The 13,249-nt window shown below is 35.8% G+C and overlaps 2 protein-coding genes across 3 annotated transcripts in view; both read right to left on the bottom strand.

Moving 5' to 3' along the window:
* Positions 1 to 13,249, bottom strand: part of LOC127961544 (hepatocyte growth factor activator) — a 118,823-nt gene that overhangs the window by 73,706 nt on the left and 31,868 nt on the right. The gene's annotated exons all lie outside the window — the stretch shown is intronic.
* Positions 1 to 13,249, bottom strand: part of LOC127961543 (mucin-5AC-like) — a 609,977-nt gene that overhangs the window by 591,523 nt on the left and 5,205 nt on the right. The window contains exons 2-6 of the mRNA XM_052560721.1: positions 4,401 to 4,724; positions 4,133 to 4,315; positions 2,873 to 2,959; positions 975 to 1,061; positions 818 to 862 (exon numbers count right to left, since the gene is read on the bottom strand). Of these exons, the coding sequence (XP_052416681.1) occupies positions 818 to 862; positions 975 to 1,061; positions 2,873 to 2,959; positions 4,133 to 4,315; positions 4,401 to 4,724 (726 nt within the window). The remainder of the gene's footprint in view (positions 1 to 817; positions 863 to 974; positions 1,062 to 2,872; positions 2,960 to 4,132; positions 4,316 to 4,400; positions 4,725 to 13,249) is intronic.

The raw sequence follows: 13,249 nt of genomic DNA, 5'->3' as shown, positions 1-13,249 counted from the left end.
AAGTGAAAGACTGATGATGTCTAATAAAAATTCACCTTAGCTGTGTTTGACTTTGTTTTTTTTCTTCAATAAATGTTAAACAAAAACAGCCTGATAGCCTCAGATAGTTTGAACAATTATAATTAAATACATTAATTATGATGAAAGTGTGTATTTACATATATACTAGCTTTCTTATTAACTTGCTTTGTTTGTGAAAAAGAAAACAAGTGTTTGAGGTGTACTAATTAAACAAGATAAGCTTTTCTTAGTCTACAGTAAATCAGTTATGTGAATAGCAATTCTACTGTAAGAGTCACATTAAACCACTGAGATGAGTAAGCCACTCGGCCGCCATCTTGGCAACGCCTCCGGACTGCTATTTCAGAAAAACAAGACCAGCTTCTATCTAAACGAATGGGCAGAGAGTCAGAACTGAACTTTCACAGGTCACCGGGATATAAAAACAGCGTGTATAGAAACAGCAGTGAAATATGATAAAAATCGCTGAAAGAATTTGATAACTTTGCCCCAAAATAAGGTTTAAAATGCCTTTTTCCCCACAGGTTACACCTTAACTGCGCATGCGCAAGGGTTCCTCAACTGTGCGCATACATCAGTGGAACCAGACGATAGGCTTAAATGTTTCCCGGCTTGATTGTTAAAAGCAGATGATTGGCTTTCCAGCGGGAGGAAAAGAAAACAAGTGCTTAAGGTCTACAAATTAAAGAAGACCAGTGATAAGCTTGTCTTAAAGTCTATAATAAATCAGTAATGTGAATAGCAATTCTACTGTAAGAGTCACATTAAACCACTGAGATGAGTAAGACAGAAATACCTCTCTGTGTAGCTGTTGTCTCGGGGGTTTGAGGAGTCTGTGTCTCTGTATAAGGAGGAGGATTTCAGTTCTGATGCATCATATTTGATCAAATACATCTTAGCTCTGTTTGACTTCATTGTTCATTGACTGCTGATGTGTGTCAGTGATCATGTACCTTGTTCTGTAGAAGCTGCTGTAGTTTGACTTGATTTCTTCTCAGAGTTTGAGCTGCTGACTGGAATCAGTGTTGAATCAGCTGAAGCTGCAGAAGAGGAATGATCAGAACATTATTATTATTATTATTATTATAAATACACTACTAAAAACTGAAAGTAAGACTCAGGCAGCTCTAGCTCACACAGACAGTTAAAGAGAAACACAGTCAGACATAAATGTAGAAATGAAAGGTTAGATGCTGTTTATGTGTCATGCATTCAATAATAAAAAAAAAGCTTTATCAAAGGCATGTTCTGCTATCTATTTAAAGTCACTAAAGTGTAGATAAGACACAGTGTATCTCTGAAGGCATCACTGATGATCTTGTCTCCTGAATTCTGTTCAGTGATAATGGAAGTAAGACTTTGCAGATGAACCTCTTTTGATCAGAAACAGCCCTGATTACAATATAAACACATGAAGTTATTAATACCTCATTTATATGAGAGTGAAACACAGTGAGCTGCAGACAATAAACCTTCAGTTTGTTCTGAATCAATGACATATAGACTCTTCTGAAACTGATTAACCTCTTAACTGCCCTCCTCTTAACCCCTTTCTGAACATAGAGATGAACATGTGCTATTCAAACTTAAATTGTTATAATTAATGAATGTTTTGAAATACATACTTGAGGTCAGAAGAAAATGAAAGTATAAAAAAAGTTATAGAAGTTTACATTTATTTTACTGTTTTTATTTTATATTATATAAAATAAAATTTTTACGAAATAGGTTAAAAAAAAAAAAAAAAAAAAACGTTTAATGTAGTTTTGTTGTTCACCATTGTGCTGGAGAGTAGAGCCTGTGCTTCAGTCAATGATGAGCCACAAATTCTGATCTTCTGTTGCTTTATATAAAAACAGTAAATGTGGAGTCGCTGATACAGTGGTGATCTCTGTGTTAAGTGCTTCAGCACATACATGTGTGCTATAGCTGACAATGAGCTGCAGTGATTTGAGTAAAAAGTCATGCATTTAGTTTCTTTACTACTACACATTAAGTGTTTGCATTTTTATATTAAGAAATATTTCTTCTCAGTGGACTCAAATGAAATAAGTTCATAGTACTAACATCGTAGGAATGCTAGCTTTTAAACTCGAACTGTTTGAAGCAGTGGGAGTGGAGTTAATTTCCATGGTAGAATTTACGGTAAAATACTGTAAAAAAATAAGAGTGGTCAATTATTGGTTGAAAGCTGTAAATTAACAGTACTTTACTGGCACCCCTGCTGCCAGTAAATTACTGTTATTTAACGGCACAATTTTTTACAGTGTGTTGATGAACAAGAGACATGACAAGAAGTCAAAGTTATGATCAGCTGTTCTAACATCTCCACAGAGAATATGTTTTATATTTAGAGACTGATTCTAGAAGAACAACAGAATGTGAATAAAACCACTGAAATCACTCACAAACACACAGAAACTGGCCTCGGTGCTTTTGCTGATTTTATAGAGGAAGGATTTTTAGTTCAGATTCACCATATTCAACAATTATATTTTAATGCATGAACACAAAATAAACCTTACAGACATTCCCTTCACAATACTGAATTTGATTTATCACAACTGTTATTTTACAGCAGCTCCATATCAGTGTAACTCTCTGTTGAGGTGCTGTGTTACATAGAAAGATTATTAATAAGAGCTCACTAAGTGATCACTAAAACACTGAGATGAGTAAGACATATAGAAATACCTCTCTGTTTAGCTGTTGTCTCGGGGGTTTGAGGAGTCTGTGTCTCTGTATAAGGAGGAGGATTTCAGTTCTGATGCATCATATTTGATCAAATCCATCTTAGCTCTGTTTGACTTCATTGTTCATCGACTGCTGATGTGTGTCAGTGATCATGTACCTTGTTCTGTAGAAGCTGCTGTAGTTTGACTTGATTTCTTCTCAGAGTTTGAGCTGCTGACTGGAATCAGTGTTGAATCAGCTGAAGCTGCAGAAGAGGAATGATCAGAACATTATTATTATTATTATTATTATTATTATTATTATTATTATTATAAATATCAATCAATCAATCAATCAACATTTATTTGTATAGCGCTTTACAACAACTGTCAGGTATCCAAAGTGCTTCACATCATAGAATACAATAAACGTCATATCATACAATAAATACATATAACAAAAAAGAAAACAGCAAGAGGGAAATTGTGTCACCACTACTATGTATTAAAAGCCATCCTAAACAGGTGGGTTTTAAGTTTAGACCTAAAAAGAGTTCTAAAATACACTACTAAAAACTGAAAGTAAGACTCAGGCAGCTCTAGCTCACACAGACAGTTAAAGACAAGGAGGAGAAACAGTCAGACAGAAATGTAGCAATGTAAGGTTAGATGCTGTTTATTTGTCATGCATTCAATAAAAAAAGGCACATATTGCTATCTATTTAAAGTAACTAAAGTGTAGATAAGACACAGTGTATCTCTGAAGGCATCACTGATGATCTTGTCTCCTGAATTCTGTTCAGTGATAATGGAAGTAAGACTTTGCAGATGAACCTCTTTTGATCAGAAACAGCCCTGATTACAATATAAACACATGAAGTTATTAATACCTCATTTATATGAGAGTGAAACACAGTGAGCTGCAGACAATAAACCTTCAGTTTGTTCTGAATCAATGACATATAGACTCTTCTGAAACTGATTAACCTCTTAACTGCCCCCCTCTTAACCCCCCTTTCTGAACATAGACATGAAAGTGTGCTATTAACACTTAAATTGTTATAATTCATGAATGTTTATGTAATTAAGCTTCCAAAGGAAAACGTAAACATGATAGGTAAGAAGTAAACAAAAAATAATTTTTGATACAAAGGTCAGAACTCCTGTAATTGTGTATAAGTTTTGAGGTGCTCTCGTCATATTTTAACCTATCACTGTTTTTAAATAATTATTAACAGAAAAAGTGGTAAAATATCTATCTAGGAGTCGTATATAGTTTGTGATGATCTGATCAGGATTTAATCATAATATACTGAAGTGAGCGTGTGTCAGTTTGCGGGGTTAAAGAAATGTAGTGTTGTTATCTGAACACATGTCAGTGTATCTGAGTGAGGTCTGCAGGTCACAGTAAACATTGATCTTAACAGCTGATTCTGGACCTGCTTGTGTAGGAGCTGAAGCTGATTTAGAGCTGGTGACTGGAGACGGTGGCTTTGTTTCGCTTGGAGCTGGAAAAGATGAATGTTCAGATACGTCATAGACTGGATCATCATTATATAACTGACAGAAGACAGTCAGAGAGCGGCCTGATCTGATCTCAGACTGTGAGGATGATGAAGACACTGAAACAGAAAATCAGACAGAGATTACATGACAATATTACTGTTTAATTCAACATATAATCATAATATTCACAGAAACACTGACCATGAAGAACATGCAGATAAACTTGTGCATCAGCTCCATGTTGTTGTTCATTCACATATTGTCTGCAGGAGTAAAGTCCACGATCTTCTTTTGTGACTTTCTTGATGTTCAGAGAGCAGTCAGAGCCCAGACTCAGTCTCTCGTGTCTCTCTGTGTCAGTCTTCTTTACTCCTCCAGCAATCAGTTCAACTGCTGTCTCTGACTCTGATGGTCTGTTATAGATCCATGTAGTTGATGTGCAGCCAGAAAGAGCATTATTACAGGACAGACGGACATCTTCACCAGAACTGAAGAACACTTGAGTCACTTCTGATCCACTGATACCTACAGATAGTAATAATAATAATAATAATAATAATAATAATAATAATAATAATAATAATGTGGGTTAATGACTTGATTATGCATTCACTGATTCTTGAGGCTATAATAGATATAATTTCATAATATAATATAATATAATATAATATAATATAATATAATATAATATAATATAATATAATATAATATTATTTTTCTTCTTTTTTTAAATTTATATAATGATTGAACCCTTCTCTGTTGACACTGTAAGAGTTTTGTTTTGATTTTTATTTATTTTTTTGTGATGAAAAAAGAGCTTGTTTTATCAAGCAACTCTTAATAATATCTCATATTAAATCAAAGTTGTTTTCCAGCACACACGTGTGTGTTTCATAAGGTTTTAAAGTAGTGTCCTCTCTTTCTGTCAGCAGCGTCAGATCTTGATTAAAATGTAAAATCATCAGGGAATCTGAGGGGCAGCTGTCTCTGAAGGACCCTCGTCACATTCCTCCTCTGCAGAGTACATCAGTGTCACTTTATAGTTTTACAATATTTTAAATCTAATGTTAATATTTCCTGTGTCACAACCATGATACGTCAACACCTTCTTCCAGTTTCTGATAATAATATTAGAAATATTTAGATCATTGTATTCTCCTGAAGCAGGTTCTGTCAGCATCAACAGAGAAAACAACAGCTGCTTCATCAACTCTATTAGTTTTGTGAAAGAAATTACAAATTTGTCAACACTGTCAGATATTTATTTTGATCATATTTCTTTATAACATTTTATATTTGTTGAGGAATAATTATTGGCCACATGTGAAAATGTAATCTGTCTTCTAACATGATAATGTGTTTGGAAATGTTAAAAACCAAAAGAGAAAAGTTTGGAGGTTGGATCAAATCATAGTTTCATTTGTCTACATTTTTTTTCAATTTTTCACCCTGTTATGTGCCACTTCTTAAGAATCAGTGAAATAGTTTAATTTGAGAATTAAGAATATCTGAAACACTGATCCGCTGAACTATATGATGTGTTTTAAGACAAAAATGTTTGCTCAGCTGTGATATCTGACTCCTTATCTTGATTTACAGTAATGGCATTTTTTTCAGTAATTATGTCAACTTTTATGTCAAATTTCTAAAATGTCTAATTAAAACAATAGAATTAAAAAAGTAAGAATAACCCAGCCTGCACATGACCGACCTTCAACGTTGAAATATGATTGAAATATGGTCAGCTGTTTTAACCTTCAAACAACGTTGAACCGGTTTAATGCTAAATTGTTGAAAAAGGTTAATAAACTTTAAATTATGTATATTAAATTATTTAAGATTATTATTATTATTTTAATAAGATTTTACAATATTTTAATCATGATACCTATTCTAAAATCTAAAGGTATATGTTAAATAATATCATCATTAGCAACAATAAAACTAAATACATTTTGCTGCTTTATCACACTCAAACAATTCCTATTGGTTGTTTTACTTTATTCTTTTGATCATGATTGGTTAATCTTTCTGTCATCCAGAAAACTGGACGGTAAATTTAGAAATTGGTGATCGGAGTAATTAATATTTTTTTTGCTTTGTAAGTTTGATTTTAATTGTTATCTTAGTGAACGACAGTGTTACTTTGCCTACTTTAGTTTAATTGTTCAATATAATCTAATTAGTGTTAGAAACGTAGTTTGTGTACAATGTTACATAACTGCTGCTGTTAGTATGTTAGGGTGCTATCATTAACTTCAAATATTACATTAAATATTAATGTTTGTTAAAGTGTTAAGTCTACTGAATAATAAAAAAAATGAATGTTGTTTGACTGGAATTATAGAAGATGCACATGCTCACAATAACCATATATTTTTGTGAATATAAGAGATTGCCTGATATCCATTAACTTATTGATTCTTCTTTTAAGAACTGTATCTATGTTCAGGTTTACATACGGTATAATTATGTTCCATAATATATATATATATATATATATATATATATATATATATATATATATATATATATATATATATATGTGTGTGTGTGTGTGTGTTCCAGTTGTTCTAAGCATGTGAATGCAAAACACTTGGTTGTTTTACGAAATATAATGGAACTGTTCTTCATTCCTCATGATGTTTAGGTCTGGTTTCACAGACGGGGATTGAATTAAGCCAGGATTAGGCACTAGTGAAGTAGTTTTTATAAGCATGCCTTAGAAAAAAAAATCTTGAGACAAAACCATGGCCCTGACATATTTTGTTTTATTTTTTATTTTTTTTATAATACTCAATAGTTGCCAGATGCTGTCCTTTTTGGAAATTCTTCTTCATGTGGTCCTCGAGGACGGTGATGCTGCATTATCACATTTGTCTTTGGTTTGATCCAAAATCAGACGTCTGGTGGAGATAGACTCATTTTGAAAGAAGGCAAACTTCTGCCGACTTGACAGTGTGTATTTTTTTTTTTTTTTTTTTTTTTTTTACATATTTGATTAGATGTTTAAAATGCTGCCCTACCATTCAATTTCTCAGTTGCCATGTCTGAATATTTATCTTTGTAATAATGCTGTTTCTATGCTCCTCATCTCAATATACAGGTTTAACAAAATGGAGAACAAGTCTGAGCCATTCTCTTCAAATTATACACACTGCAGCCCTGCAGACACTGCCATGGGGTTTACAACAACTGCTTACCAGGTGTGCAAATTAAGCTTGAAAATGTGATCACTGCTCGATACATGATGAAAAAATGAAATGGGAATAATCATTAATATGGCTGTGCATGCATGTCTACTGTCAGTAAAGCAATTTTGGTATTAATGTTTTATGAATATTAAAATGCAGCAGCTAGAGTTCTTCCTAGAACCAGGAAGTATGACCATATTATCTACAGCCCTGAAAGACAGCGGAGAGCAGGAAAACTAGAGCCCCAGACACAGATCCCCTGTAAAGACCTTGTCTCAGAGGAGCACCAGGACAAGACCAGAGGAAACAGATGATTCTTCTGAGCCTGGTTTATCCCAAGGTTTCTCTCTCCATTCTGTCACCGATGGAGTTTTGGTTAGAAGCATTAGAAGTATACTTTTATGAGATGAGTTTCTATTGGTGTTTCTTGTGTATCATTTCTTCTCTTTGATGAAGGAATTTCATATTGCTTCTCTCAATTTAAATGGAGCACGAGAAGGGAAGAAAAGGTTTGAACTATATGAGTTAATCAAGATTAAAAGAATAGACGTTTTGTTTGCACGAGAAACACATAGTGATGTTTTTAATGAAGATGATTGGGCAAGTGAATTTGATGGGTGTCACGGCCAGCTCGTTCTCGACCATAACATAAAATAGGATCACTTGTTCAGATTGATTGACTTGCAATATTCTTTATTCAAGTATCAAAATAATGCAATGTCAAAATAACATAACATAATGTCTAGGGTTTGAATTATAATCCAAATGGTGAGAACATGTTGATAGGCTACAACAAAGCAAAGGTTCGAGTCGATGACTTCTTCTGAGGACTGCCGATTCCCCTGGAGAAAGTGAAATTGAGAGGATCAGTCCCATCTTTATACTCTCCACGATTATTCAACAGGGGTGTGCAATCCTCCACACACTCCCAAGTAGGGGTGGAAAAAAAAATCAATATTGCAATATATTGTTGTGCTCTCTGTCGCAATAAATAATCGATACACTAACGCCCAATATCGATATTTTATTACAACACAAAATGATTAATTTACCCATTGTCAGTTTCACTGTCACTACCCAATATCTACCATTCTGTTTGCGGGGGCGCTGTTCGAGTAAATAGGGGTAAAGTGGCGCAAACAGCGGCCGGTGAAGAACACAAGTTAACTAACAACAACAGAGAATTGCAGAAAAAAAGAGAAGCGAGAAGAATCGCGGAAAACAATAAAAAACTAGACCCACCCGCTAGTTTCCACTCTAAATTGTGGAGACACTTCGGGTTTTACGAGACAGTCGACGGAAAGGCACTGGATAAAGACTATGCAATCTGCAAGAACTGCTTTGCAAAGATAAATTATAACAGCAAGACTACGAATCTGCAAATGCACCTCGTTCGCTATCACGGTGAACTACTCTCCGGTGATAATGAGGGCAAACCAAGTCAGCCGACAATCACTACTGCGTTCAAAGCAAAGCTCACCGGTGACATAATCTCTGCTCAGAGGTGTGCTCTTACATCGGAGCATGCTGATCAGTTAGTGTTCCTCAAAAGAATATGCCTTGATGTGTCCACTGTTTACAGTAACTTACTACTGACGTTTCAGTATTATGGTTTACACATGTTAATGTTCATGTTGTTTTGTAATGTTCATGCACTTGATCTGTCTAGATGTAGAGTGTTTACATTTAAGACCAGGAAGCAGTGAGTTATTATGCAAATGCATATTTCTTTGCACAATGTTGGAAATGTTGGCATTAATAAATGCAAAAAAATTCCTTATTTCCTTATTACTTCTTTTTCTTTTCAGTCACATATATCGTGATATATCGTTGATGAAATTTCTTCCAATATATTCAATATCGTAGATATCGCGAATCGTGATATTATCATATCGTGGACCACATATCGCCACAGAATTGAATAGTGAGGTACCTGTATCATCCCACCCCTACTCCCAAGTCATCCCGCCACCAGCAGGCGAGAAGAGGATGCACAGGGTCGTAACAATGGGTTATCTATTTGTAGCCATGACACATCTTTAAGTGGGGGTGTTGCTATCCTGTTGTCAAAGAACTTTATTCCAGTTTCATACCAAGTTGAAGAAATTTTAAAGGGAAGTTTTTTTTTTTAGATAAGAGCTCAATTTGAAAGTCAGTTTTTTTTTTTTTTTTTTATCTATTAATGTTCACACCAATGCAGTTGAAAGAATTGGGTTTTTAGATATATCATGTAAAGCAATCAGTGATTGTAACACTGAGGATTTGTTTTTAATAAGATGGCACTTTAACTGTATGGAAAATGCCTCTGATAGAAATCATGTTTAGCCTCATATGGCTTCTCGAAAAAGACATGTTCATTTAATAGAAATGCATGATTTAACTGACATATATAGACATTTTCAGAGACAGAGGCAGTAAACTCGGATTCATTCACACAATAATATGTTGTCTTTGGCAAGGTTGGACAGATTTTATTGTTTTAGTCATCAACTTAATGTTTTCAGAGATTGTTCTATTATTCCAGTGGGTTTTTTGGATCATAGTTTAGTGCAGTGTTTTTTATCTTTGGGATCCATAAAACCCAACAGTGCATTGTGTCATTTTAATAACAGTTGATTAACTGATTTAGGATTTATATATATATATATATATATATATATATATATATATATATATATATATATAAATGATTTTAGAACCAGAAAGTCTGATTTCCAATCATTGCAGCAATGGTGGGACTTGAGTAAAATTCAAAATAGACAACTGAATCAACAGTATGCTTGCAACATCACCAAATACTTAACTAATTTAATGGTAAATTTAGAAAAAATATATAAAGAAACTTCAAGAATATATTGTAACTGAACAAAATCAAGAGCTTGTTGAAATTCTAGACAAAAAACAGATAGAACTGGCTGAACTTTTAAACCTGAAAGCACAGGGGGCTCTGATTAGATCACGTTTCCAGAATATAGAGTGGGTGGATATACCGTCATTTTATTATTATTATTATTATTATTTTTAAAAAACATGTATATATGGCTTATGACTATTTTTTGGAGAAATGGTCAAAAAATATGAATATATGGCTTACGCTCTAAGGATGGTGCACTCTTGTTGAATCATACCGGGATTCGTAAGAGGGCAGTAGAATGATATGAAGAACTGTCTAGCAGTGTGCTTACACACAGGTCAGACAGTGATGATGTGTTTATTGAGGGTCTTCCTCAGGTATCGGATGATGTCAATGGCGAGCTCTGTAGAGTGTTGACTTTAGAAAAGTTACAGAAAGCTCTTCAAAGCATGTAATGCAGCAGAGCACCAGGAATAGATGGCCTATCTGCAGACTTTTCTAAGTCTTTTTGGCCTGAGATTGGTGCAGATCTGCTTGCAGTCATCAATGATAGTTTGAGTAGTGGAAGATTACCACTGAGCTGCCGCAGAGCGGTCCTTACTCTACTGCCAGACCTGAGTGATATTAAAAACTGGAGGCCTGTCTCTTTGCTATGCACTGATTATAAAATTCTGTCTAAAGCTTCAGCAAATATCTTAAGTAAGGTTTTAGCAGAAATCATTCACTCTGATCATACTTATTGTGTTCCAGGTAGGCATATTTTTTTTTCATAATATTTCGTTTCTTAGAGACTTTCTTGATATTGGTAAGCTCTTTTTTTTTGTTTAATATCAATAGATCAAGAAAAGGCATTTGATAGAGTGGAACGTGGTTATTTATGGGATGTTCTAAAAGGTTCTGGACTGGTTTAAATAAAGTTTTTATTGATAAGTTAAGAGTCTTATATTGTGATGTTGAAAGTTTTCTGGAGGCAAACGGTGACTTATTTGCCCCTTTAGAGTTTTTAGAAGTATTAGACAGGGTGTGCTTTATCTGTTGTGTTATATAGTCTGCAATTGAACCTCTGTTGAGAAAGTTCAGAGCAGAATTTAAAAGGGTGTAAGCATTCCCAATTGTGAAAATGTTTTTAAATTATCAGCTTATGCTTATGATATTGTCATTCTCTTTAAAGAACAAAGGAATGTGGAAAGAATGACAGAACTTGTATGTGACTTTATGACTGTATCTTCAGCTAGAGTAAATTTGAATAAAAGTGAGGCTAACTTATTTGGTAAATGGACGAATGGACAACCTCCTCTCTGTGGGTTTAAATGGAGCAAAGATGAGTTTAAACACTTGGGTGTACATCTGGGAGATAATATGACTGTAAAAAAAAAAAAAAAAAAAAAAATATGTTTGAAGGTGTAGAAAAAAAAATAGTGGGACGTTTGAATAAATGGAAATTTCACTTTCCAATATGTCTAGAGGACGGGTTTTAATTATCATCAATTTGGCAGCCTCTACTCTTTGGCATTGGTTAACTTGTATTGATTCATCACCGCTTTTATAAAAAAAAAAAAAAAAAGTTCAATTAACTTTAATTAATTTATTTTGGGATAATTTACATTGGGTTCCACAAAGCATTTTATTTTTGTCTAAAGATGAAGGGGGACAAGATCTGATTAATTTGCAGTAGAGAGGCAGCTTTTAGGATAAAATTTGTACAAATGTTCATTGATACTCCTGTAAATTAAAATTGGAGTTAAGCTGCTTCTATTATAAAAAAAAAAAAAAAAAGGTTTGGGCTTGGACAAGTCTTTGTTTTTGATGAACCCTAAAAAAAATGTCTGTTTCCAAGTTACCTGTTTATTATTGTAATTTATTTAAAGTGTGGTCACTTTTTTTAAGTGTTGAGATGTGAAAATACTGACTCTTTTATTGGACGCTACAAGAACCTCAGATTTTTGGTTCACGTTTGGATGTGTCGAGCGAAAAATGTTTTCACTGACTTACTTATCAAGTTGAACTGTCACCTTATCGTGGTGGAGAGGTTTGAGTACCCGAATGATCCTGGGAGCTATGTTGTCTGGGGCTATATGCTCCTGGTAGGGTCTCCCAAGGCAAACAGGTCCTTGGTGACGGGCCAGACTAAGAACAGTTCACAAAACCCCTTATGGCAAAATTAAAATCAAGGACCGTGACGTCGCCCGGCATGGCGCAGCCGGGGCCCCACCCTGGAGCCAGGCCCAGGGTTGGGGCCCGTATGCGAGCGCCTGGTGGCCGGGCCTTCCCCCATGGGGTCCGGCCGGGCTTAGCCCGAAGGAGTGACGTGGGGCCGCCCTCCTGTGGGCTCACCACCTGCAGGAGGGAGCGTAAGGGGCCGGTGCATAGTGGATCGGGCGACAGTCATAGGCGAGACCCCCCACGACCCGATCTCTGGACACGGAATCTGGCTTTAGGGACGTGGAATGTCACCTCGTTGGCGGGGAAGGAGCCTGAGCTTGTGCGGGAGGTCGAGAGGTACCGACTAGAGATAGTCGGGCTCACCTCAACACACAGCTTGGGCTCTGGAACCACACTTCTTGAGAGAGGCTGGACTCTCTACCACTCTGGAGTTGCCCATGGTGAGAGGCGGAGGGCTGGAGTGGGTTTGCTAATAGCCCCCCAGCTCAGCCGCCATGTGTTGGAGTTTACCCCGGTGAACGAGAGGGTCGCTTCCCTGCGCCTTCGAGTCAGGGATAGGTCTCTCACTGTCGTTTGTGCCTACGGGCCGAACGGCAGTGTGGACTACCCGGCCTTCTTGGAGTCTCTGGGAGGGGTGCTGGAAAGTGCTCCGACTGGAGACTCCGTCGTTCTACTGAGGGACTTCAACGCTCACGTGGGCAGTGACAGTGACACCTGGAGGGGCGTGATTGGGAGGAACGGCCCCCCTGACCTGAACCCGAGCGGTGTTCTGTTATTGGATTTCTCTGCTAACCACGGTTTGTCCATAACGAACACCATGTTCAAGCATAAGGGTGTCC

Source organism: Carassius gibelio, chromosome B7 (genome assembly GCF_023724105.1).
Source record: "Carassius gibelio isolate Cgi1373 ecotype wild population from Czech Republic chromosome B7, carGib1.2-hapl.c, whole genome shotgun sequence".
NCBI classification, from domain to species: domain Eukaryota; kingdom Metazoa; phylum Chordata; class Actinopteri; order Cypriniformes; family Cyprinidae; genus Carassius; species Carassius gibelio.
This window is presented reverse-complemented; position numbering and strand designations above follow the sequence as displayed.